Source organism: Haliotis rufescens, unplaced genomic scaffold (genome assembly GCF_023055435.1).
Source record: "Haliotis rufescens isolate VD_foot unplaced genomic scaffold, xgHalRufe1.0.p SCAF_5, whole genome shotgun sequence".
NCBI lineage: Eukaryota > Metazoa > Mollusca > Gastropoda > Lepetellida > Haliotidae > Haliotis > Haliotis rufescens.
In genome coordinates, this window is record NW_025964223.1 from 41,103,442 (window position 1) to 41,128,591 (window position 25,150).

General features: G+C 39.7%; 2 protein-coding genes across 3 annotated transcripts; both read right to left on the reverse strand.

The window, feature by feature from the left end:
• Positions 1 to 995: 995 nt before the first annotated feature.
• LOC125373512 lies at positions 996 to 24,991 on the reverse strand. 2 transcript variants are annotated; one of them, XM_048384630.1, is made up of 3 exons: positions 24,928 to 24,991; positions 23,828 to 23,906; positions 996 to 1,465 (listed from the first exon to the last, which is right to left on the reverse strand). In XM_048384630.1, the coding sequence occupies exons 1-3, from the start codon at positions 24,929 to 24,931 to the stop codon at positions 1,042 to 1,044; spliced, it is 507 nt and encodes a 168-aa protein (XP_048240587.1). In that variant the 5' UTR covers positions 24,932 to 24,991; the 3' UTR covers positions 996 to 1,041. The 2 variants fall into 2 exon arrangements, with proteins under 2 accessions (XP_048240587.1, XP_048240588.1); XM_048384631.1 differs by lacking the exon at positions 996 to 1,465 and adding an exon at positions 23,325 to 23,709.
• Positions 16,007 to 17,839, reverse strand: LOC125373511. The gene is made up of 2 exons (XM_048384629.1): positions 17,782 to 17,839; positions 16,007 to 17,005 (listed from the first exon to the last, which is right to left on the reverse strand). Exons 1-2 carry the CDS (start codon positions 17,806 to 17,808, stop codon positions 16,202 to 16,204), a joined length of 831 nt encoding a protein of 276 aa, XP_048240586.1. The 5' UTR covers positions 17,809 to 17,839; the 3' UTR covers positions 16,007 to 16,201.
• Positions 24,992 to 25,150: the final 159 nt, after the last annotated feature.

Below are 25,150 nucleotides of genomic sequence, written 5' to 3' on the forward strand. Positions count from 1 at the left end.
CACATGTTGTTGTTATCGCGCTTGTACACCACGTCTGCATGCCGGCATCTGATATCAGTTTAGCAGTCTTTATTTCGTAAATAACGAATTCTAAATCTGGTCACAAATCATTTACATGGACGCGACTTTGTGAATTATGTAGTTAGTTTCTCTCATCAGCATGAGTACAGCTAAAACCACGAGCCCCCGGTGTCTAATCGTTCATATTGTCAGTTAGACCCCGAGATTATGGGTCCGAGTGGCCTTACCTTCAAACACTTAATCAATGTCCTTTAAACATTCTGTTGATGACCCTCTTCCAAACGATGCACATTTAAAACCTCTTTGTTTGACAACCAACGTTCGTTCAATGAAGAGATTGAAAAATATACAAAACACAAATACTACCATTTATAAACGGATAAAATATTTGTCATGGTGACAGTGAAAATACTTATATATAGCTTTCATAGAATGTCGGAGACAAAAATGATGTCCCATGCAATTCTCTATTTTGACTTGTACCTTTAAGTTCCCGTGTTCTGATAGACGGCGGGATACGCCTCCCTTTTCGAGAACACCTGGTATCCTCACTGCTTGAAAGTGATTCAAAAACCCATGCCTATGATGTAGTCGGAATCGCACAAAAGTAGACTTTTAGTACAGATTTGTAAGGGTTGTTTTTATGTCTGTGTTTATATCAGCTGATGGCGCATAAAACACACGTTTTAAATCATATAAACTGGTGACATAAAACAATACACATTTCATCATCGAGACATATCTGTTTCGTGTGAAAGCAATGACACATTAGAATATACTTACAATTGAGACCTATCTAACGTTACGACATGTAGTTGAAAGATCAATAATTGATGATGAACAAAGATGATACACAGGAAAATGAAAATTGTATTTTGAAAGGAGTGCAAAAAACACAAAACCACATATGTTCAAAGCTTAGAGTGTTAATAATTCATAACAAAGAAGATGTGTAATGTGTATAATATGGAAAATGGAACATATATTCAAAGTTAAGAGAAATAAATAACAAAATAAGGTTTATTTGTTATACTTTATATGTACATATTCCCCCTTATAAAGAAGACTGGCTGATCTCAAAGTGATTATAGAGCTACAAGAGCCTAAAGCACAAGCTTGTGTGCTGTCTCTAGGTGTTAACATATGGACCAACTCCACTTCCAGAGTTAACATAGGAAGGTTCTTGTCTACTGGTAATGCGACCGTAGCTATGTTCGTCACCATCGTCACTGGCATTACGTTGCATTCCATCGTAGACATTCGTCTCATTGTAATGGCTGAGGCCAGAATATGTGTTGGTGGTGCCACTGGTGCCACTGATGGGAGTAAGGTCATTTGTCCCTGGGATCCACTGGGGATGGTTTGCATACCAAGATGAGTTGACGTTTCAGTATAATTAGATGTGTCACCGTGCATATCCGTCCTGGATAGCTTGTTTACCATGCTGCAGGGACAAACGTTTAGTGTACTGTTATTGTATAATTTTCACTATCATAAGGTTATATTTTGACTTCTCTCGAAGTGTCATATAGTTTCTCATGAAACAGTTACTTACATATATATGATGAGCGCCATGCCCACTATGATGAGAACCAGGACACCACACACCACTGCTAAGGGTAACACAATACTTCCATTGTCTGAAACGGAATACGTGAAGACTTTAACTTGAAGATTTATACTGGTCTCTCTGCGTTACATGCGCAACACGGACTTACACGCACACTTACTCACAATTATTTTAATATTTCTCGTAAAACAATGTCATTGGTTGCCGTTATTGCATGTACATATAGATAGCTGTGTCAGAGAATCATATAACCAGTTTCAAGGCCTGTTATTTATATGTTCATAGAACGTCAGATCAAACACGAACAATTAAAAAACTAGGGACATAACTGGTTGGATGCGAAATTGTTGTTTGTTGTTTCAAGCCGTATTACGCCGTATTTCACTCTGTCAGCTATATGACGGCGGTCTGTAAATAATCGAGTCTGGACCAGATAGCCCAGTGATTGACATCATGCGTATCAATTCACGCTATTGGGATACGATGTCATGCATCAACCAAGTCAGCGAGCCTGACCACTCCATCCCGTTAGTCGCCTCTTACGACAAACATAGTCGCCTTTTACTAAAGCATGGAAGTACTATAAACAACTGTATTATCAGAAATATACACGCATCTATTCTAGAGTTCTAGATTCAATAACAGATGTGATGATAAACACAAGTAAAGATGTATTAGAATTATATATAGACATAACGCATGAAGAGGATGTAACAGATATTCAGGTATGCAAAGTGGAAAGGCTCCAGGCTTCAGTGGTATAGCTATAGAATTCTTTAAATATGCACCAAAGGTATGCATATCCAAAATAGTGGTCATTTGGGGGTTAATTTGCCTCTTCACAAGAAAGGTGTTGTTAATAAACCTGAGAACTATAGGCCAATAACCTTGTTAGAAGTATCAAAGTTTGTATTTCTTGCTATGAAAATGCGATGTAAACAACTAAGTTTACTGTAAAGAGCAAAATGGCGCTATTACGAAACAAACATCAATGTATCATCAATGCATGTCATCACAAATGACATACTCATACCCACATTCAGTCAGGCTCTCTGATCAGACCTTCTGGAGAAGTGCTGTACTGATGTTTTAACGTATTCTACAGGACAGTCTATTTAAACTATTACATGTTCTAGTAATTAGATACAGACAGGAAAACTCAAGGTAATAACACTGTTGCCATCGACCATACTAGTCTTCTCAAATGCGTGTCATCACAAACGTTCATACTCATACCCACACAAATATAATGATAATCAAACTGAACACCGTTGACCGGGGTCATGAAACATCGTCATCAAGTGACACTCACCTTGTGTACCTTGTGGACCTTGTGGACCTTGTGTACTTTGTGTACCTTGTGGACCTTGTGAACGTGATGGCGCCTGTGTTGGCGTGGGTGAAGGGGTGGTTGATGCATCCCATGTTTGTCTCTTGAAAGTTATGTTCATTTGACCTGAAGCTGTGAACAATCATTTCTGTTCATACTCATGCAGGTAATGACACCACAATAATATGTTAAATTATATTATTCTTGCATGTTCATATATGTTCTAGTAATTAGATATCAGTATGAAAACTCAAGGAAATAACACTGTAGCCAGTAACCACACTTGTCAAATTCATGTTATCACAAACGTTCATACTCATACCCACATAAATATAATGGTAATCCAACTGATCACCGTTGACCAGGGTCATGAAACATCGTTATCAGGTGACGCTCACCCATAGAAGTCAAAGGCGTAGTTGCTGTTGCTGCAGTGATCGTCAGTGTGTCCAAAGTACTCGGTCTGGTTGTACCTTGTGAACGTGATGGCTGCTGTGTTGGCGTGGGTGATAGGGTGGTTGATACATCCAATGTTTGTCGCCTAGAAGTTATGTTCATTTGACCTGAAGCTGTGAACAATCATTTCTGTAGCAGTCTCTAGGTTCGAGTTCCATATTGATCTTAAAAAGGTGATGCGACTCCTGGGCATTGGGGGAAAGTAGATGACCATTGGGCCGTAGGTAATTTAATCAGTTTTTGAGGAACTTGTTACCATACGATGAACTGTGAATACAGTAAAATATATGCTGAAACCTAATCCATACCAGTCACGTCAAATGTCATCAAATTAGATGTTTGTGGCTTCACTGCACCTTTCTTTTGATTGAACCAACATGTCTGGAGAGGCGGTCGCAATTGTATTTTTCAATATAATACATTGAACAAATCAGAAGCTTTATTTATTTTACTGTCAGGATAGATTGGTTCATGAAAGGAACTTCATCAATAAAAGGGATCACACTAGACTGACTGAAGGTAGATTGTAATAATTATATATATTTTCTCGGAAAGCGAGGCAAAATTCAATTCACGATCGGCATCAGATTCGATTTGCTAATTGATTGATAAATTGATAGTTATCAATCAGGAGACACGTCAAAAGATAAATTTGATTTATAACCTCACACATACCATCAACACATATCCATAGATTTGCACCAGCCTGATCATGGTTGTCATAGACTATTACTACTTCTGCAGCTGTTCCAGGTAATACCCTGTTGTATTGGGACACGTACACGCTTTCCCAGAGTTGTTTCCCGTCACCTGAGATGTTAACTAGCCCTTGTCTCATCCGCTCTTCTACCAATGTTACTCGTATACCCATTCCTTTGATCCTGACAGCACAGCGTCTGTTCACAGCGACACTGTTAGGGTAGCTCGGGGAATTGAGGTACAAGGACGCCCCTACTGTTGTTCTGACAGTACCTAAACTACACATATTCATACTACCTGAAACACAATGTATATAACATGTTGAACAATGTATATCTTTTGATTCAAATTAGCGACATATTGTATGGTTCATATCAAACAAATTGCTCTCACACAAACGTGAATTTGTGCTCGCGTCCATTTGATCAAGGCAGAAATGAACTTGAAGCTCAAATCAAGAACCAACATTCATACATGTAAATGTTATAGCATTATTACCAGGGAAAGGAGTTTCCATCTTACTGGTAGCACCAAGGTCATGATCCAGTTGACAGTTGGCATGCACTTTTAGTTGGTCAGTTAATTTGCAGTATCCTTTGGATGGTAATTACAAAACATACGCTATAATTTATTGCAATGTTGGCGAAAGATGCGATGACGGCAGTCCAGCATTCGTACGCACTGTTGTTTTGCTTTGTAATTTATCACAAACAGAAGATGGTTCAAGTAAACTTTAGCAAGGTTACATAGTGTGGTACAAATACACGTGTAACCTTGGCATGTCAATATGCATTGATGAATACTGAAACGAACAATATTTCGTTCGCAAGACTGACACTGTTATGAGGATGTCTATATACTACTACTACTACAAGTAATAATAATTTTAGATATCGTCCCATGTTTCATACATGAAACAAATGACGCAATATATTGTCTTGTGTTCTTTTGCCTGTTAATCAGGCATTATTATGGATGTTTTAAAGGTAATAACATGTTGGGCTCAAACAGTCATGAAATCTTGGTGGTGGCCACAAGCTACTAATCGTTTACCTCTAGATGTGAAGTCAAGGACAACGTTTCAAATACGATAATATCAACATAAGATCAGCATAATGAGAACCGCGATTCCTTATATCACAAGTGTCAATTCTCTACTTATTTGTTATTTTTACTGATTATTTTCTCAATACATGTGTATATACTTATGTCAGTAACTTGTTGTCATGTTCTGATCACCAGCAGACGCTCTATCCACTAGACCACGGAGGCGCACCGTCTAGTAATGTAGTATTTTTCCATCTATATGACGCTGATCTGCAAGAAATAGAGTCTTGACCAGACAATCCAGAGAGTGCCATCGTAAGCATGGATCCACTCATGATCAATTGGGATACGATGGCCTTCATCAACCGAGTCAGCGAGTCTGACCACTCGATCCCTTTAAGCCTCAGTCACACAGACAATGCGACCGCGATGCAACCTCCTGGTGGCGAAAATATTTGACAATCGCAATAAGGTTTCAGGGGTTTCACTGAGGTCGCTACAATGTTTCAGAGCAGTCGCAAAACCCATTCGGTCGCAACCAGTCTTTTGACTATTTGGGGTAAATTTCTAAAATCATTCATGTGTTTTTTTTCCAGTAACTCATCATTAAAAGCAAACCATGCTGATAGTGTCAGTTTGACCAGATACTAAATGTGCGTCTCACCTTTAATGCAGGTATAAATTACTTCAGTAGCATCTGTGTAGTTACAGTTTGTAAGGGGTCCTGCAGTCAAGGCTTCACGGCATGACTGTTTCCCATTACAGTTGACGATTAGGCCATTTTGGCTGCTGGTGTGGACCTGACTACACGTCTCTGCTGATTTCAGACGACATGTCAGGGCGTCTCCATCCCCATACGCCTCTTGCTCGACATGTATCCGTTCACCGGCAGAGCACTGAAGCTGTTTTGTGAAGGTTCCCGACAACCCCTCTATACATCTGTTCCCAGTTCTGGTGTAACCTTATATACATATATATATAACACTTATATATTTATTTATTATAACTCGATCACAGTCGAATATACTTCGTTAAATATAATGTAAAACATTTTACTGCAGTCGCAGGTAAATTGAGTGAGAGGTGCATTAATGTATTGATGACCTATGGAAATGTTATTCTGTATCAAATAACACATTACTCATGAAATGGTATCAATACAAAACATGTAACATTTAAGTCGAGTCTTATAATTAGCAGCTTTCATCCTCAAAATTACATTATAGATCATGCTGATCAGTAAACCAGGCAAACGAATTTCGTATGTTGCACTTAAAAATTACGCAAGTCTTTGTCTGATATAGCCTATTGCATGAATGCTGCAGAAAGTTGTAATGTCTCAAATCTATATAACAAATCAGAAATCCAAGGATCGTATATGCGTGAATAGAATTATTGATTGGAATGTCTATATCCGATAAATTGTTTGAAATACTTGTATCTTCATGCTGTTTGATATCCATTTCTGTTTCCTAGATATGCAATGTAGCAAAACACTAGTATGTGTAAATCCTAGTACGTTGTTACATTCAGCGACTTCACAGGAGCATGTATATGGTTGTATGACAGTGTATTTTATTGTTTGACAGTGATTGTAACTGTATTACATTGTTCCTGTTGAAATTTTGTAGACGCTCTTTATATTGTGTTTGGACAGTGATCAGTCGTCAGGAAGTTACTATACTTAGATGAGGGTGAGGGCACTGTCTGAAATTTTCCAGTGGCTGGATAGGTTGTATAAGAGAGGTCATCAATGGAGATGATAATATATATATATGTTTGTTCTATCAGCCACAACAAATCACAGGTGCCAAGGTCATTTGGCAATCTCTCGATTTTACTCAAAGATCCATATGCAAACTAATAGGATTACCACTTTTAAAATATTGAAATCTGATGACAATGTAGTTGCCAACATGAACAATCATGTTACACTTACTGAAGTACACACATGGAAAGTCTGTCGGGCCTTTTACTCACCTTGTACGGCCGATATGACATACACGAAAAGCACAAACACTCTTCCAGCATGCATAACTATTCAATCTCAGTTCTCAGAAGTACAAGACACCCTTTCTGCATGGTCATAGATACACAACATGTCGACTCAGGCATTACATGTCGTAAAACTATTGTATTCCTATTCAGTGTGAATTATGCCGCCATTATGAAAGTCCAATACATTCACGATTGAAACACAGGCAATGTAACTACAGAAGGTTCATGTCAAACATATCAGCACGAAATGACTCTCGGACATCGATTTTCTACCCCATGAATCATTCAGTTAAACCAAATCCTTACACATATCACAATGCGAAACGTAGTATTTTAAAGTAAACTGAATTTATGTCCTAACCAACACAATGAAAACTAGCCGACAGACCTCGCCAGGTATGATAGCAAATACGCATGAGGAAAATGTCTCTGGTTGGCTGCGAACAGGGAAGAAAATAACTATATGTGGTGGAACTACATCGCAATTTGTATTTGTTTGTATTCCGACTCTACAGGGATTATTTTCTACAATATTGAGACAGTTATAATTCTGATATCTAACGGATTGACTGAGGGTGGGGTAGTAGGTGAATGTGTGTGTGTGTATGTGTGTGTGTGTGAGTGTGGTCTTGTGTGTGTGTGTGTGTGTGTGTGTGTGTGGCCTTGTGTGTGCGAGAGAGAGAGAGAGAGAGAGAGGGAGGGAGAGAGAGGGAGACAGAGACACAGAGAGAGAGAGCGAGAGAGAAAGAGACAGACAGACATACAGACAGATTGGGTGCGAGTGTCAGTGTGTGTGTGCAAATGTACGTGTCGTGGAAGGGGATGGTGGCGGTGGTACTAAGATTGTGCTGGATGGTTGTGCATATCCATCAACATGTGACATGCTCTACTTACAGCAGTAATGATATATATTTTTTCAAAACTGACTATGAGTAGGTTAATGTACTTCAAATGAGGCCCATTATATGGAGCTTTTCATTTCCAGTGATGAACTGCTTGTAGTCGTGTGCCTGCAGATGCGGACATTTGCTAATGGGTTCTCCTTCTTCAAAGTACGTTTTCCTGACTTGACAGTGAGCGTAAGAGCACAGCCGCGCGGAATACTAAGTAGAATTCTGGTACACTACCATATTACTATAGGGCATACACTAAGCACTGGCCTACCTGCTAATTGGATTGGTAATGGTGGCAGCCTAAATTTCCAAAAAAATAGACGAAGAGAACTGCAATACCAGTAAGAATACAAATAATAAGTGTGATATTTGTGTCTATCTCTATTGCAAAACGGCAAATTGCGGACTAGTAAAAATAATATCAAACGTACTACACATGTACTTATTACATATTAATGATGTCAGTCTTGAATAAAGACGCCAATGACACCTGCTGACATTGTGTTTCTCGTACAATGCGTCCACAGGCACCGACGTGAATCAAGGTCTCACTGGTCTAACACTACAAATGTCATCATAACGGGCTTTCCGTAAGCAACCGAGATATAACATCTCGTCGATCCAATTTAAAGCGCTGCTTATAAGTAGATTACTTCGGTTGCCGTCGAAAGTCTACCTGAGGTTACACGATGGTAGAGGTGATTCATACACGTCATCACACGACGATCGCGAGTGTTACTAGATTATGATATTCCTCAAAACAACACGAACGGCTTCGTTCTTTGTATGCTTTGTTCAGTAATCAGAATTCGTTTCCGATTCGATTCGTTTAATCTATTTCAACTTAATGTTTACCTTGGGTGCATACCTGTCAAGATTTAATAGGGCTTGAGTTCATCTGTACTCATTCGTCCCACTTCATGTCAGTGTTTCATGAGGTTCAGATCTGTCCAACATGTTACCATTGTTCTGTGCAAAAGATGTCGGCAGATACTCTAACGATATGGATATGTGTTATCGTGCTTAAACATCATGTTTGATAGTACGAGATAACTAATAAAAGAATTCGCCGGGTCCCACCTGGATAACGGATTCTTGCGAGGTTTCCCTGCATATTATGACTGACAGTTCAACCCATGGCGGATAAATCAGCGCAAACAATCGTGCTTCTTCCACCAAAACTAACTGCTTTCTGTCGCAGCAACTCTTATTAACGTGAAAACAATAACAGTTAGTGAGTTGGGGTTAACGTCACTTTGATCAGTCTTCCAGTTTTATCACAGAGTGTCAGCTAAGAGTGGGAGGAAAGCCGGAAGTGATGAAGGTCTCAGACGCAATGATAACAGCAGCCTGGGATGTTGTGGTCGAAAGGACGGTCCGAATTGTCTTGTGTGTACATATATTTGTCTGGTGAGGATATTGACGATTTTGAACCAGTTGCAAAGAGTTGCTATACCAATATTACGGATATAGCAGTCTTTTGTGGGAGTAGGAACCATTGCTGTGCCACTGTAAGAACGGTTTGTTTGTTTGTTGTTTTACGCCTCACTCAGCAATATTCCAGCTATATGACGGCAGTCTGTAAATAATTGAGTCTGGACCAGACAATCAAGTGATCGACACCATGAACATCGATCCACGCAATTGGAATCGATGACATGCATCAACCAAGTCAAGGCACCTGACCACCCGATCCTGTTAGTCGCCTCTTATGACGAGCATAGTCGCTTTTTACGGCAAGCATTATGCATGGGTTGCTGAAGACCTATTCTACCCCGAAAAACGCCCATTGTGGTTAATGTTGTGCAAAAGGCCACCCAGTGGTGATCATATATTCACCTCCTTTACGATCACTCTTCATGTCGCTTACGAGTATTTGAAAATACATAGTACTAATTCATGATAATTCATGATGAATATAGCTAAATAGCATAAGCCTTATCCCTAATGTTTTCCTTCAGATCTGGGGAAGGGGGAGTTCTGTATATAATTACCGGGGCACGTTCTTAACAGTACAGAAAATATTGACATTTACTAGTGGTTGTCATGTGTTATATTATCTGTTGCGGTCTTGACTGGAGTACGGAAAATATTCATATCTACATGTACCTTTCCTGTGTTCTTATCGGGGACTGTTTGTACAAGTTTCCTCATATATTTGTCATGTGTTATATAATTTGGGTCACGTCTGAAAAGCGTACTGGAAAATATCCACATAAACATGCATTCGCCGAGTGTTATTTTATCGGCGGCATTTTTTTTATTACAATTGTCCGGGGGCAGTAAAAGAAGTAGTCTCTAGCCCCTGAATCAGAACATTTGATCTTCACCAACATCAGATCTCTTCCTAATCGAAGCTCACTCTGACGATTGTATTAAACACAGGCGATTGCTATGTGCTGATTAAAATATTTACTTGGTTGGAATGTCGCAAATGTTACAGACATACATTATTGTGGGGACAAGGCAGTTTTGTCCATTGTAAGTAATCCTTAATATTGCTAAGTTTAATTTTCAAGATTTCTGTACATATATGACTGTGTTTTTTTCATTTGTTTTACTGCGATGGTATCATGTCCAAATATACAAATAAATAGAATGACTTTCTGACACTTTTTGCTGAATTTGCGATATTAAATGCAATATTGCCATAAAACACATTGTGACATTTACAGGAAAACTATGACACTACACAAAGAGAAAGTTCGCAACAGATTGCATGGTCGTATAAACAATGTTGGCTATGTACTTACATATCAATGTTAATGTGAATTCAGGAAAGTTTTTTTAGTTAAGTGTCCACCCGTCCATTTGCTCTTGTACACCACGTCTGTATGCCGGCATCTGATATCAATTTAGCACTCTTTATTTCGTAAATAACGAATTCCAAATCTGGTCACAAATCATTCACAACATAGACGTGTAACTGTGTGAATTATGTAGTTAGTTTCCCTCTCTAGCATGAATACAGTTGACTCCACGAACGCCGCTGGTCGGTAAGACCCTGAGACGCGGGGTCCGAGTTGCCCTACCTTCTAAACCATGGATAATAAAGATCCCAAACATTTCATCAATGTCCTTTAATCATGCTATTGATGACCCTCTTGAAACTATATACATTCAAAACCTCTTTGTGTGACCAAGTTCGTTCAATGTACAGATTAATTAATAATATACAAAAGAACAAATACTTCCATTTATAAATAGATAAACTATTTGTCGTGGTGATTGTAAATATTATCAAAATATCCATTGAATAAAATGTCAGAGACAACAATGATTCCCTAGTTTGACTTGTACCTTTACATTCCCCGCGTTTTAATAGGACAATTGACTTTCCTTTGCATGTGTCAGTGACAGGTGCCAAAGGTGGGGTGGGATACGCCTCCCTTTTCTAAAACATTTGAGACTTTTAGTAGAGATTTGTTCTGATTAAATATCCTAGATCTGTTTCCGGGGCTTGATTCCGGGCATGGCAACAATGTAAAATTGACATTGCTGGAATCTTGCTAAAAGCGGCTTAAAACAATACTCACTCTCACACTAATGGTATATATGGTATATACGACAAGACTTTTAATGACTTGTGTGTTGTCTCGAGGTGTTAACATATGGACCATCTCCACTGGTACAGTTAATATGAGAAGGCCCTTCACTAATGGTCATGAAACCGTAGACAGGCTCGTCAACGTCTTCACTTGTATTGCGTTGTATTCAATCATAGACATTTGTGTCATCATGATGCCTGAGACCAGAGTAGGTGCTGCTGGTGCCATGGGTGTCATCTTGTCCCTGGAATCAATTAGGGATGGATGTATCGTGTGGTTGACGTTTCAGTATCAGATGAATTACCGTGGGAATTCCTTAAGGATAGCTTGTTTGCCATGCTGCAGCAATAAACGTTTTCCATACTGCCATTCTATAATAATAAAAAAACATTTGACTTCATAGCCAATTATTATAGTATCTCGTGTATCAAAGAAAGAGTTACTTACATATATGTGATGAACGTCACTATGACGAGACCTATGATACCACACACCACTGCTTAGTGTAACACAATACTTCCATTGTCTGAAACGAGATACATGAAGTCCTCAACTTGAAGATTTCCGCTTGTTTCCCTGCGTTACTTGCGCAACTAGGACTTTCACACACACGCGCGCACTACGCATACACAGGCATAAATACACTTACACATAAGGCGTTATTATTATGCACTTGTAGTAACAGTGAGTGAGTGAGTAAGTTTGATTTTACGCCGCTTTTAGCAATATTCCAGCAATATCACGGCGGGGGACACCAGAAATGGGCTTCACACATTGTACCCATGTTGGGATTCGAACCCGTGTCTTCGGCGGGACGAGCGAACGCTAAACCACTAGGCTACCCGACTGCCCCTGTAGTAACAGACATATACCTGTGTTTGTTGATGACAGAGTGTTGGACACCCTTGTTTCATCTTCTTAATACGTATACCGAGCACCATCCATGTTGATGCTTGGTTTAACGAACATGCTTACATAATAGTGCACGGTCGTTTCCCATTTGCAGAAACTTCACCTGCAATTGGTGCTCCTGAAACGTATGGGTTGTATAAACCAGAATGCGAATGTTGTAAAATGGGACTCGAATCCCATAATTACCTTTCTTTAGGCTTTAAGAATAATGTTTTACCTCAACTTCGTGTTATTTTCAGTTGTCATCTAAACATTTGAATTCATCCATTGTATCATGAAGTATAACAATCCAGATGGACGAGTTGTCTGCACACAGCTAATTGCGTAGCAAACATTTTAATTGCGTACTTAGTATGACACTCAATATCTTAACAGACGCGCGAAAATAACACAGTGTATTATTGTTTCGAGAATGGTCCCTTGACAGCTTGCAGTTGCATGTGCATCAACCCCTTTGATGACAGTATCAGACAGGAACACAATGTTTGGGCGATTGTTGAGTATGTTCTACTTCCAGATGAGAGAGGGTGTGATGAGGGAACCTTTTGGTTTACGCCCTCACACATCATGCCAGTCAATCGTTTGCTTCCCTTGTTACGCTGAGAAGTTGTCTGGTCAAATTGTAATAGCAGGAACAAGATGTGTCTATCATATACATTTCATATACATTTCAACCGAAGATATTCGTGAACTTTCTATAAGCAGTAAACTTGATTGTACGGTGATTGTCTATATTATGGTGCTAGATACAATTATTAGTCATTAATCCACATTAGTATTTTATTTATATATAGTGCCTACTGGTTTATATATGTGTAGCAAATGGATGATGGTTATTTAAATATAACTGTGTATCATTGGCAGGAACTCTGAAGAGTTTTTTTTTCAATAGATATTAATTGCAGTTCAAGATTGTATGAGCTTTATATCTGATGTAATGTGAAGACTGTCTGTTCTGTATTACAAAGTGGATGTCTGTATCCTTTCATATGAATAAACCTGCTTTCTTGAAATGTGACTGTGTATTTTGAGTACACTTAATCCTTTTTCCAGATAGATGGTGATTTAGCTTTGAGTTGAGCATGCGTGAGTCATGTAAAGATATGGACACTATAATGCCGAAAGGAAGTGGATATCACTTCTACTGGGAGACAATTACATCACAATGAGTGAGTGAGTGAGTGAGTGAGTGAGTGAGTGAGTGAGTGAGTGAGTGAGTGAGTGAGTGAGTGAGTGAGTGAGCTTGTATGCCGCTGTTATTCTTTTACACATTCCGCTTTTCAAGTGAACGGTTAGTTTGTGTTTGTGAACCTCGGGACAACTTATGAAGCATTTTATCCTAAAATCCCATATGTCCTACCGTATCCGTGTATGCCTCACAGTGTGGTAGTCCACGACCTATGTTTTGCTGCCTCAGTAAACGGATGGGCCCCAATAGAAGTATAATACTGTATAAAGTGTGGCCCAAATCAGCTCGTATGGACCTCCATGTTGGAGTGAGTGAATACAGACAAAGAATTGTCTTCAATTTGTTTTCGAAATATGAACGTAAAAACAGGTGGACACACAAAAACGACGATACCACTTATTATAAATAAAGAGGTCAACAAAAATAACTTACCAGACTGGCTATTTAATCATAAAAAAATGTACCAACGATACGAAATCAGTGACGTAGTTCGTCATAACAATCCAACCAAGTCCGTCCACTCTATTATCCTCCAGTCAGGAGTGGGCGTGGCCTATTGTTTCAATTTTAATGGAAACAGAAAAGAAAAACTTGTAATTTTTTCATTCATGCGTAACTAAATAGAATTCGTTTATAAATAACCACTTGACATATGAGGTAGCTGATGCAGGAACAAGGCCTCGGGTTGTTAGTTTTGTTTGTTGTTAAACGCCGCACCCTGCAATATTCCAGCTATATGACGGGGTCTGGAAATAATCGATTATGGACCAGATAAGCTAGTGATTGGCACCATGAGCATCGATCTACGCAATTGGAATACGATGACATGCATCACAAGTCAGCGAGCCTGACTACCCGATCACGTTAGAGTCCTCTTTCGACAAGCATAGTCGCCTTTTACGACAAGCATGGGTTAGGCGCCGTAGATTTCTTAACATAATTCTAATATCAAATTTTGGTATTTCACAAATAGTAAATGAGAAGTACTGTCTATATATGTATTTGATCAGTAGGAAGAAAGATCGGCAGATACAAATGATGCGACAAAACATTTACACATAACAGGCGGTAACAATATATAGTTGTTGCTGTGATATGTGAAACATGATAGAAAACATTAATGATGTGGCTCTACAGAGATATGTCTTAAACACACAGAACACTTATAATTACACCTACGCACAGCATGTAAATAAACCCGCTCCAACAGCCAACTCCGTAACAAGCGAATGATTTACTTCTACTGGCGCTTCATCGACCAATTCATTACAAAGACTTCACCTGATGTCATCACTGATTTTCAGTGGTCCACTATATATAATTTTCACATCTTTTTTGCCCTTTGAGCAAAATGGAATCAGTGGATAATCAACATTGTCTATTATCTTGCACTGACTTTATATATTCACACAACTGACCATGAATCATTGCTCTGAGTCTTCCTGACTGCATTAAAAATATTTATCAATATTGTTCCAGAGACAGTTGATCATACATAATATGTAAGATATGCATTACGATGTTGGCAAACTAGTACCAACAGTTACCAGTCGGTGGAAGTCTTATAATGTTAAATTACATTGAAGCCTTCGTAAAATATAAATTATTTGATTTACCAGTTCTCTTTTCAAGCCAGTTTCAACCTCATACATTTGCTTGGGTGAAATCCCTCATTCACCATTGGCTGTAGTGTTATATTCTTGTCGCACATAAATAATTTCTAACCAAATTATCAATTTCAGAGGCATACATTTGTACATTTATCTTGATTAATCTTGCAATTAATAGGATCGTGATTGATCAGAAGCAGCGCAGTAGACGACCTCTAGCGAATTCCGAGCCAGGACAGGTCTCTTATTGCCCATGCTTACCGCACAAGCATACTCAATGTCGAAATGTCTCACCTGGATAATTGCGTGTCAATGACGACAAGCGGTCTACCCTTTAAAGATCCGGGTTAGAATTGTTCTTCAGCAACCCATACTTGCCGAAAAAGGCGACTATGCTTGTCGTAAGAGGCGACTAACGGGATCGGATATTCGGGCTCGCTGACTTTGTTGATGCATGTCATGGTATCTCAATTGCGTGGATCGATGCTAATGATAGCAATCACAAGATTATCTGGTCCCGAAAAAATTATTTACGGACGGCCTTCATGAAGCTGGAATAATGCGGCCTGAAGCAACAAACAAACGAACATGCTGTCAGGAGATAACAACATTCATCGGAAGGTACTATGTTGTACACATTAATATTCACATAATGATAAAAATATAATGCATAATAAACGAACAATTACTTTCAATAAGAAATCTGTAAATTGACACTTGTATACCTCTGTTTCAAAGCATAAACTATAGCATGCTCTGTGCAGTTCTGGTGAGGCAATACGTTGATTTTTTAATCATCCGAGGTTAAAAGTCACACAATCTCAAAAGCCACGAAGTCCATCAGCATAAATGTTAATTAGAAGGAAATAAATCCTGAAGATCATTGTTGTTTGGGCCTTTAGTACATATCGGTAGGGTTTAACATTAGCTAGCCATACGTCATAAGATCCCATCTCTTGTTCCCCTCCTTGTCCCTGACAATCCTGTGATACAGATCCAGCTGAGTGTACACACTCCCCAGGGCTTTAGTCCCAGCTTCCTTCTTCGCGGAAAGATGCCATTTACCCTGAAGGTAGATCGGCGTTGGTTGGTTCTTCAGTTTAGGAGCCGCGACCAAGGATCGGGAGGTGACCTTCAGATAAGGAAACAGGTCATCTTGGGCCTGGGTAAAGTCATACCTGTTCTCCAACTTCTGGCAATCTGGACACAAACCCGGACCAAACAGGTCACAGTGAATCGATCGTGTTTTCTCCAGTAGATCCACCGGTGCGTGTTTCCGTTGACAAACGAAACTCAGAAATCCGGGCATTTTCGTGCGTCGAAAGTCAGCAATGGAGATCCGTTTGGTTTGTCCCAAGTTGACTCGGTCCGGCACTCTCCTGGAAGAAGATTTGGATCGTACTGGTTGTCTTTGACAGGGCTTTGGGGTTGGGGGAGTGTCTATTCTCTTCTCCTGGGCCTTGAGTCGTCGGTTTTTGAAAGGAAGTTTCTCATTGGGTCGTTGGAATTCTCCCATTTCAATCATCTTCCGGAGGAGTAGGAAGTCTCTCTCCGATTGTGTTCCGCTCTTGGATGTCCAAGTTCGGGCATTGCCGAGAGATCGTGTTGGTGATATGGCGTCAGGGAAGTTATCGAGGGAGGAATATCTTACTGGACGCTTATTCGTGTGTGGCGGTACCTCCTCGGGGAAAAGTAGCGGAACAACTTTACCACTCCTCAGCTTGAGCTGTTTCTGGAACGACAGACCAAAAGTTTAAAAACATATTTCCTCCTACGTGACTGAGTTGGGATTTAAGCCGCATTTATTCCAAGTATATCACGACGGGGACAGCGGAAACGGCAATCACAACTTGAACCCATGTGGGCATCGAACGCGAGCCTACAGCTTGACAAGCGACTGTTTCAACCACTAGGCTACCCAACCTCACTTCTCTTACAAAGATAAAGCATAATATACTAAATATTGTAAATATACCTGGAACAGAGAAAAAGTTAAAACTCAAAATGTACCTTATTGACATTTTTCTGGGTGCAGACATTATAAGTAGTACCATCGGTGAATCTGGGACATTGTCTCTGTGAATCATTGTCAGATTTCTTATAATAAATACATGATCATTAATGCAGATGATGAATGAGTTGCTTCGACGGCCAGTTGTCTGAGTACTACCCCCCTTAAATGTTCCACCAATGTCAAAACACTTTTATTGTTAACATGTCTAGTACTCTGTCCACACATATCGCACACTCATGTATATAATCTGACTGGCAAAAGATAGTGACACATAATCTTGAAAATTGAATTTGACCCAAAAATGTTATTTAACCGTTCCGCAGCTGAAACAGGCGTCGAAACACTACACCCATAATTTCAAAAACCCAGCTATGACGCTCGTATCAAATTCACCGCCGTCGAATTGCAATTTATTGTTTGTTTCATGTTCAGCCACCATTAATAGGGTTTACCTTCTTTTGCGCTGGAGTTTATGTCTTAAATGCTTCTCCTACCTTTGATAGTGGTTGTTTTTCACTCATTCTGGTGGTCTCCTGGTATATTCCAACATTAAAACAGATTGACAACGTCATTAATTTCCAACCACCAAATCCACTGTTTCCGGTGTGCTGTGTCGCGCTATATATAAAACCAATCGTATGTCACACTGACACCACATATAGTCACATACGTAAATGCGTTATTATATTATATTTATTTTAGTCATAAAGGCTGCCCTCATAAATCATAACATTTGCAATAACAACTGACAGCGTCTTGGCCGTTTCTAACAGCAAATGTCAATGAATAGATCAACATTCTGCGTCTTTTCAATACGCGTATAGACTAAACACAACACATCTCATTACAAACGGGGTAGAAAGCCCAACGGTCAACACAAGGGAAGAGTAGTGTTATTCAAGCAATAAAGTAGAGTCTTTGTGGGAGGATAAATTGTGTTATTGTGTTAAACTGGGTATGTGGCTTCAGGTTTTCTCGTCCATAGATAGGGAAATAGTTACATGGGATCACTTGCGGTGATAAATTGCTGGGGGTAGGCCACGTGATCTGACCATAGACTGTGAAGAGTTGTTCCCCTTAGTACTGAGATCAGACTGCTAAAAATGGCTCGTCCCGATTAGGAAAATTGTTGGACTGGCAGCATCAAACAGGTGCTCGCCGGTTACGCTAATATGTCTTTCCTCCCGCATTAAGCTTATATAGACCTGCAACCAGTTCAAAGCTGGTTTATGTATGTAGTAAGTTGTAGATTGTGTTTAGGTCTCACATGACAGTTTTTATTTGATCGTGTTGCTTGTTTGTTGTGTGACGCCGCACTCAGCAATGTTCAACCTACTTCGTATAGGACAGCGGTAGTTAGATAACATTGTCTGGAGTAGGCAGTCCACGCAACTGCGATACCGTGAAATGCTATAAACCAAGCCTGACCTTGATTGTTACAATAAAAGATTTGAACTAATGAAATGAGAATATTTATCCAATTATGACAAGATGATATTCTATGTGCTTGGAGCATGGGAGGAGATCGATGTGATAAATATTGTCACCACAGGAATAGAAGTCCCCTCCCGAGGAGTCACAAGACTACTTAAGCAAAGAAGTACGTGTGAAGGTAGTTTTTTTTCTATAGGAGACAAACGTACTGTTTTCAATGTAGAGCTAGGTTACCTGTAGATTTAAAAGCGTTAAATTGAATTTGGAACCGCACGTTTAACTCCATTCTACTATGACGATATTCAACGCGAATACTTTGGTGTTAGCAAATTTATTGAGTGAAGCGTCATGGGTTGAGTCGAGTGTTTCGAGTGGGTTGTCGTTCTGAAATACGGAATCACCGACAACAGCCTGTAAAACAGAATATGGCGCTGTATATACCCAAGCGGTGTGTTTACACCGTAATATGCCAAATTCCAAGCTCTCTGTTGTGCCCAAAACTTAAATACATTCTCTTTGTAGATTTCTTTCGTGTTTTCTGCACGGAATATATTGCCACACATCCTTTGAATATTGTAGTAACCGCAAATTTTGTAACCTGTAATTGTAGATTTAATTATTTAAACATGCCATCCGACAATGACTAAAAAGTACTATTCTATGAATATTAGCTTCCGCGGTGAGGCGGCCGTCAAATCAACTATTTCAGTCAGAGGGGGTTTATTATCATTTAATAACCTCAAATCAGATATAGTAATTTCCAAATGCATAGTACAAAAACGCTAAGCGTCAGACAGAAGTACCATCTTTCAAAGTCTCTTGGTATGACGCGGCTTGGGATCAAACCCGGGATCTTCCGCTCTACCACAAGACCACGCGTACGGAGGCCGTCTCTGATAAAGACTAAATCCGGCGATAATCAACCAAGATCATGATTTATTCTTGGCAATGCTTGTGATACTAACATGCCTGTTATATCCCTATTGTGATATATCAAACAAGTGCGTTCTATGAACACAATGTTATCGGAGGAAGAAGAATAGAGTGCGGAAGTTAATCATATACATGTATGTAATCATGTACATGTAGTTGCCTTGTGTTATATTATCAGGGGCATTTCTAAATAGAGTATAGAAAATATGCACATATACATTGCATTCGAAATTTCGATCTCTACCCAACGGAAGCAAATTCGGACAAATGAATTTGACATAGGCAATTGATATGTTCTGCTTGAAATACTCACGCAATTTTTAAATATTCAGTGCAATTATCCAAAGTGTGATATTATTCAAGGCGTCAGGTTTACCGTGTCACGCTTAGCATTGCCTTTCATACCCGTTTGGCAGAGAAGGATGCATTTGTGAGTGAGTTGATGGAGAAGTTGGACTGCTGCTGCTGCCCAACAACAAGGCATAGTTACTGAGAAACAGTCTGAACTGGAAGAGCTCCATAGTCTGGTTGAAACATGCATCAACCATGATATGTATCAACCAAGTCAGCGACCCTGACCATCCGATCCCGTTAGTCGCCTCTTACGACAAGCAGAGTCGCTTTTTAGACAAGCATGGGTTGCTGAAGACCTATTCTACCCCGGATCTTCACGGGTCCGGTGTGTTTCAAATTTGTTATACTGCCGTGCTATCATGTCCATGAATGCAAAACAAGTGGAACAAGACAATGCAGACTTTCTGACAAGTGTTGCTGAATTTACGATATCAAATGTAATTATATTGCCAGTAAACACATTGTGACATTTACAGGAAAAGCATGACTCTACACAAAGAGAAAATGCGCAATAGATTGACTGATCGTATGAATAGTACCACTAGTCACAGTGCTATCATACCAGGAAAATGTGGGCTATCTATTAACATGTCAGTGTAAACGTAACTTCAGGAAAAATGTTGTTTTTATATTGTGCTTGTCGCCACCTGTCTATATTTCGTAAATAACAAGTTACATATATCTGGTCACAAATCATTAACAAGACTGATGCAACTCGTGAATTATGTAGTTAGTTTTTATCAGCAAGGATACAGTTAAGACAACGAACACCCGGTGTCTAATCATTGACATGGTCACTTAGACCCCGAGACGCGGGGTCCGAGTAGCCCTACCTTCTAAAGCATGGCTAAGATCCCAAGCATTTAAACAATGTCTTTTTAACATTATTTTGATGATTTTCATATATATTCTTAACGTCTATGTTTGACAACCTACGTTCGTTAAATGTACAGATTTTGAAATGTACAAAACGCAAACACTCCGATTTTTACTATCCTATATTACTAAAATATCAGTGACAAAATTCATGTCCGTTACAATTCCCTATTGTGACTTGTACCGTTATGTTTCGTGTGTTTTTCGAGGTTACAGTTGGGTTGCCTTTACATGTGACTTGTGCCACCGTAGGGGCAGGATACGCCTACCTTTTCACAAACACCTAGTATCATCACCACTTTATAGAGATTCATAAACACTAATGACATAGTCGGAATCATACAATGGAGATTTGTTATTATTATTATTATATATATATAATGATTATGTTTATTTAATTATTTCAATGTCTTTGGCAGCCCTTCGATGCAGACACCTGCCAGCGACACACATGTGATGTCAAATTTGTTCTGATATCAAATTACTTGAAAGATGTGATAGTAATGTAACATATGCATACACTTATAACAGACTTATCTAAAAACTGTCTAACCACATGACATTTAGATGAATTATTAACCAGAAAATATCGGGTAATGAACAAAGATAATTATTGGAATATGAATATTTTATTTCAGAATGAACGTAAAAACGCATAACCAAATATGTTCAAATTTTAGAGTAATAATAATTCAAAACAAAGCAGAAAAACTAAATATATTTATCAAACATGCTGATTGATCAGTTGATAAAGGAAATATTGTGAAATGTTATGGAATAAGGATTTACTGGAATGTGTATACATGTAATATGGAATAAATATGGAACACAAATTCAAACTTTAGAGAAATAATTTCCAAAATAAAGTTTATATGTATACGTTCGCCTTTATAGAAACACTGGTTAGTCTCACACTGAATATACAGACGACTATCTTATTTCAAGGGAATGTGAAAAAGCATAACCAGATATGTTCAAAGCTTAGAATAATATTAATTCATAACAAAGCAAGTAAACTAAATATAATTATCAAGCAAGCTGATTGATCGGGTGATAAACGAAACTTTGAAAAATGTGGTGGAATGAGGATTTACCACAAAGCCATTGAAAACTCTATAGCTTTTGATGAGGGTACATGTACTTGTGAAAAGAGCAATTGCCCAACCCCTTTTTAAACATCGTGATAGTGCGGTGAGAGATATGTGTCCCCTTGTGACAATTCGGGTTCGAACCACTTTGGAGCAATGAATCAGAAAGTGAAAAACGCAACTGTGCACACTGCACCGAAACACAATCACTGTTGCTGGACACATGCTGCACGTGAAAAGCTGGATCCCATGTTCTTTAAAAGCACGCACGAAAATGGTCATCCGTCACTTGTTCAATATGCCAAGACTCGATCAAGCCAGCAGGAACCATGCGATCGGAATGCTGCAAGAAGGGGCAACTCAAGTGATCGTCGCCAGACGTGTTAACGTCCATCCATGCACGATAACTCGACTGTGGCATCATTTCAACCTTTTGTACCTTTTGGTACTTTTGGAACCCGTCAACGCCGCTGTGTTTTGGAAAGGTGTCGCTTTGGAGGAGGCGGTACAATGGTATGGGATGTACCATCAATTTTCGTTCCCACAGTCGGTGGTTATCCAAGGCAACCTCAACGTTCGAGATTATGTGAATAATACCCTTCGCCCAGCACTATTGCGATTTCTGGCTCAACATGGCGCCCTACATCAGCGTGTCTTCCAGCATGCCAATGCACGTCACGGGAGACTTTCTGACCAGGAACAACATCCTGACATGTCACCTGACATGAATCCAATTGAATACTTGTTGGACAAGCTTTGACGGAGGGTTCAAACTCAACAGGAACCGCCTCAGACAGTGCCAGAGTTAACACAGTCCCTACAACATCAGGGGCGGTCGGGTAGCCTGGTGGCTAAGGCGTTCGCTCGTCACGCCGAAGACCCGGGTTCGATTCCCAACATGGGTACAATGTGTGAAGCCCTTTTCAGATGTCCCCCGTCATGATATTGCTGGAATATTGCTAAAAGCGGCGTAAAACCATACTCACTCACCCCCACAACATCACTGGCAGAACATTCAACAACGTTTCCTGAGTTGTCAGTCCATGCCTCGGCGACTACAGGCATACGTCAGTGGACATGGTGGACATACCCGCTGTTCATCCTCGGTGGTCCCGGCTACGTTCTGAGCCTCTGTGACGTCATCGACGGGCATGTTTTTTACGGACTTGCTAACATTTCATGTGATGGGTGTGTTTGTCATTTTGGTTGGTTTCATTTGGTTTTCTTTCACTGTAATAAAATACACATCTTCTGAACACTGAATTGCGTTTTCAATGGCTTTGAGTATATATGGAACATGATAAAGAGACATAATTTACAACATAAACTTTACATATCATACTTAATAAGTGCAAATACGCACTGACTGATCTTATACCTGCGAATAATGGTACTATATGCTGCAACAATCTGAAACACTAGCTTGTGTGTTGTCTCTAGGCGTTAATGTATGGATCATCTCCACTAACGGAGTTGACGTACGAAGGTCCTTCACTTCTGTTTATGTGACCGTAGCTATGCTCGTCACCGTCTTCACTTGCATTACGTTGTATTCCATTGTAGATATTTCTTTCAACATCATAGCTGAGGCCAGAATATGTGTTGGTGGTGCCACTGGTGGGAATAAGGTCATCTTCTCCATGGGATCCATTGGCGATGCTCTGCACACCATAATGAACTGACGTTTCAGGTTTAGATGAATTACCGTGCGAGTTCCTGGATAGCCTGTTTACCATGCTGCAGCAATAGACGTTTTGCATGCGATCATTGTATAATATTTACAAGGTTGCATTTTGACTTCATAGCCAAGTTCAATAATATCACACGTATAAATCAAACAGTTTGATGTACTTACATATATATGATGAGCGCCACGATGATGAGACCCATGATACCACACACCACTGCTAAGGGTAAAACAATACTTCCATTGTCTGAAACGAGATACATGAAGCCTTTAACGTGAAGATTTCTGCTTTTGTCTGTGCCTTCATTGCACAACTTGGGCTTACAAACACACGAGCGCGCGCGTGTATACACACACACACGTGCATGCACACTCTCACACGAAATTATTTCAATATTTCGTATAACAATGTCATTGGTTGTTGTTATTACATGTACAAATAGATACCTGTGTATGCAGATGACAGGGCTGTAGAGGTAAGGGATGTTCTTGTGTCGGTTGATCCCTGTGCAGTGTTATAGGTAGTTCTTTCAGACAGTGTAGTGATGACGTTGGATATCCGTAGCGTTGTGGCTACTGACGTAGTTAGTGAATCTGTATGGTAAATGAAACACAATGAGTGATTTCCTCTGTGGTTAGTATACATGGCCGTCGTGGGGATTCCGGAAAAGAATACATGAGATTCCCAGAAACCGTCGCTGATCTTAAGAGGCGACCAAATGGATCGGGGTGGTCAGGCTCGGTGACTTGGTTGATTGTGTATCTACGTACCCTGATGGCGTGGATCGTTGCTCACAAATAACAATCACTGGATTGTCTGGTCCAGTTTCGATTATTTACAAACCGCCATCATATAGCTGCAACAATAGTACGGAAAACAAACACAGAGAGACCAAATCAAACTATTTATCGACCTCTTAACAGAAAAGGAACAATAGATAGGGAAAGAAAGTTGAGTTCTCGTTACTAATTAAACATGGGAAAAGTCGCCCTGTCATTTCATTCAGTCAGGCTCTCGGATTACACCTTCTGGAGTTGGAGTTTTAGCATATTGTACAGGGCAGTCTATGTCAGCTATTGCGTGTTCTAGTAATTAGATACAGACTCAGGAAAACTCAATGTAATAACACTGTTGCCGTGGACCACACTAGTTTTCTCAAATGCGTGTCATCACAAATGTTCATACTCATACCCACACAAATATAATGGTAATCCAACCGATCGCCGTTGACCAGGGTCATGAAACATCGTCATCAGGTGCCACTCACCCATAGAAGTCAAAGGTGTACTTGTTGTTGCTGCAGTGGTCAGTGTGTCCAAAGTACTTGGACTGGTTGTTATGTTCATTTGGCCTGAAGCTGTGAACAATCATTTCTGTAGCAGTCTCTAGGTCCGAGTTCCGTTTGATTTGAACTAAGTGATGCGACTTCTGGACACAGGGGGAAACTAGCTGACCATAGAGTCATAGGTCATGTCATTTATTTTTTGAGG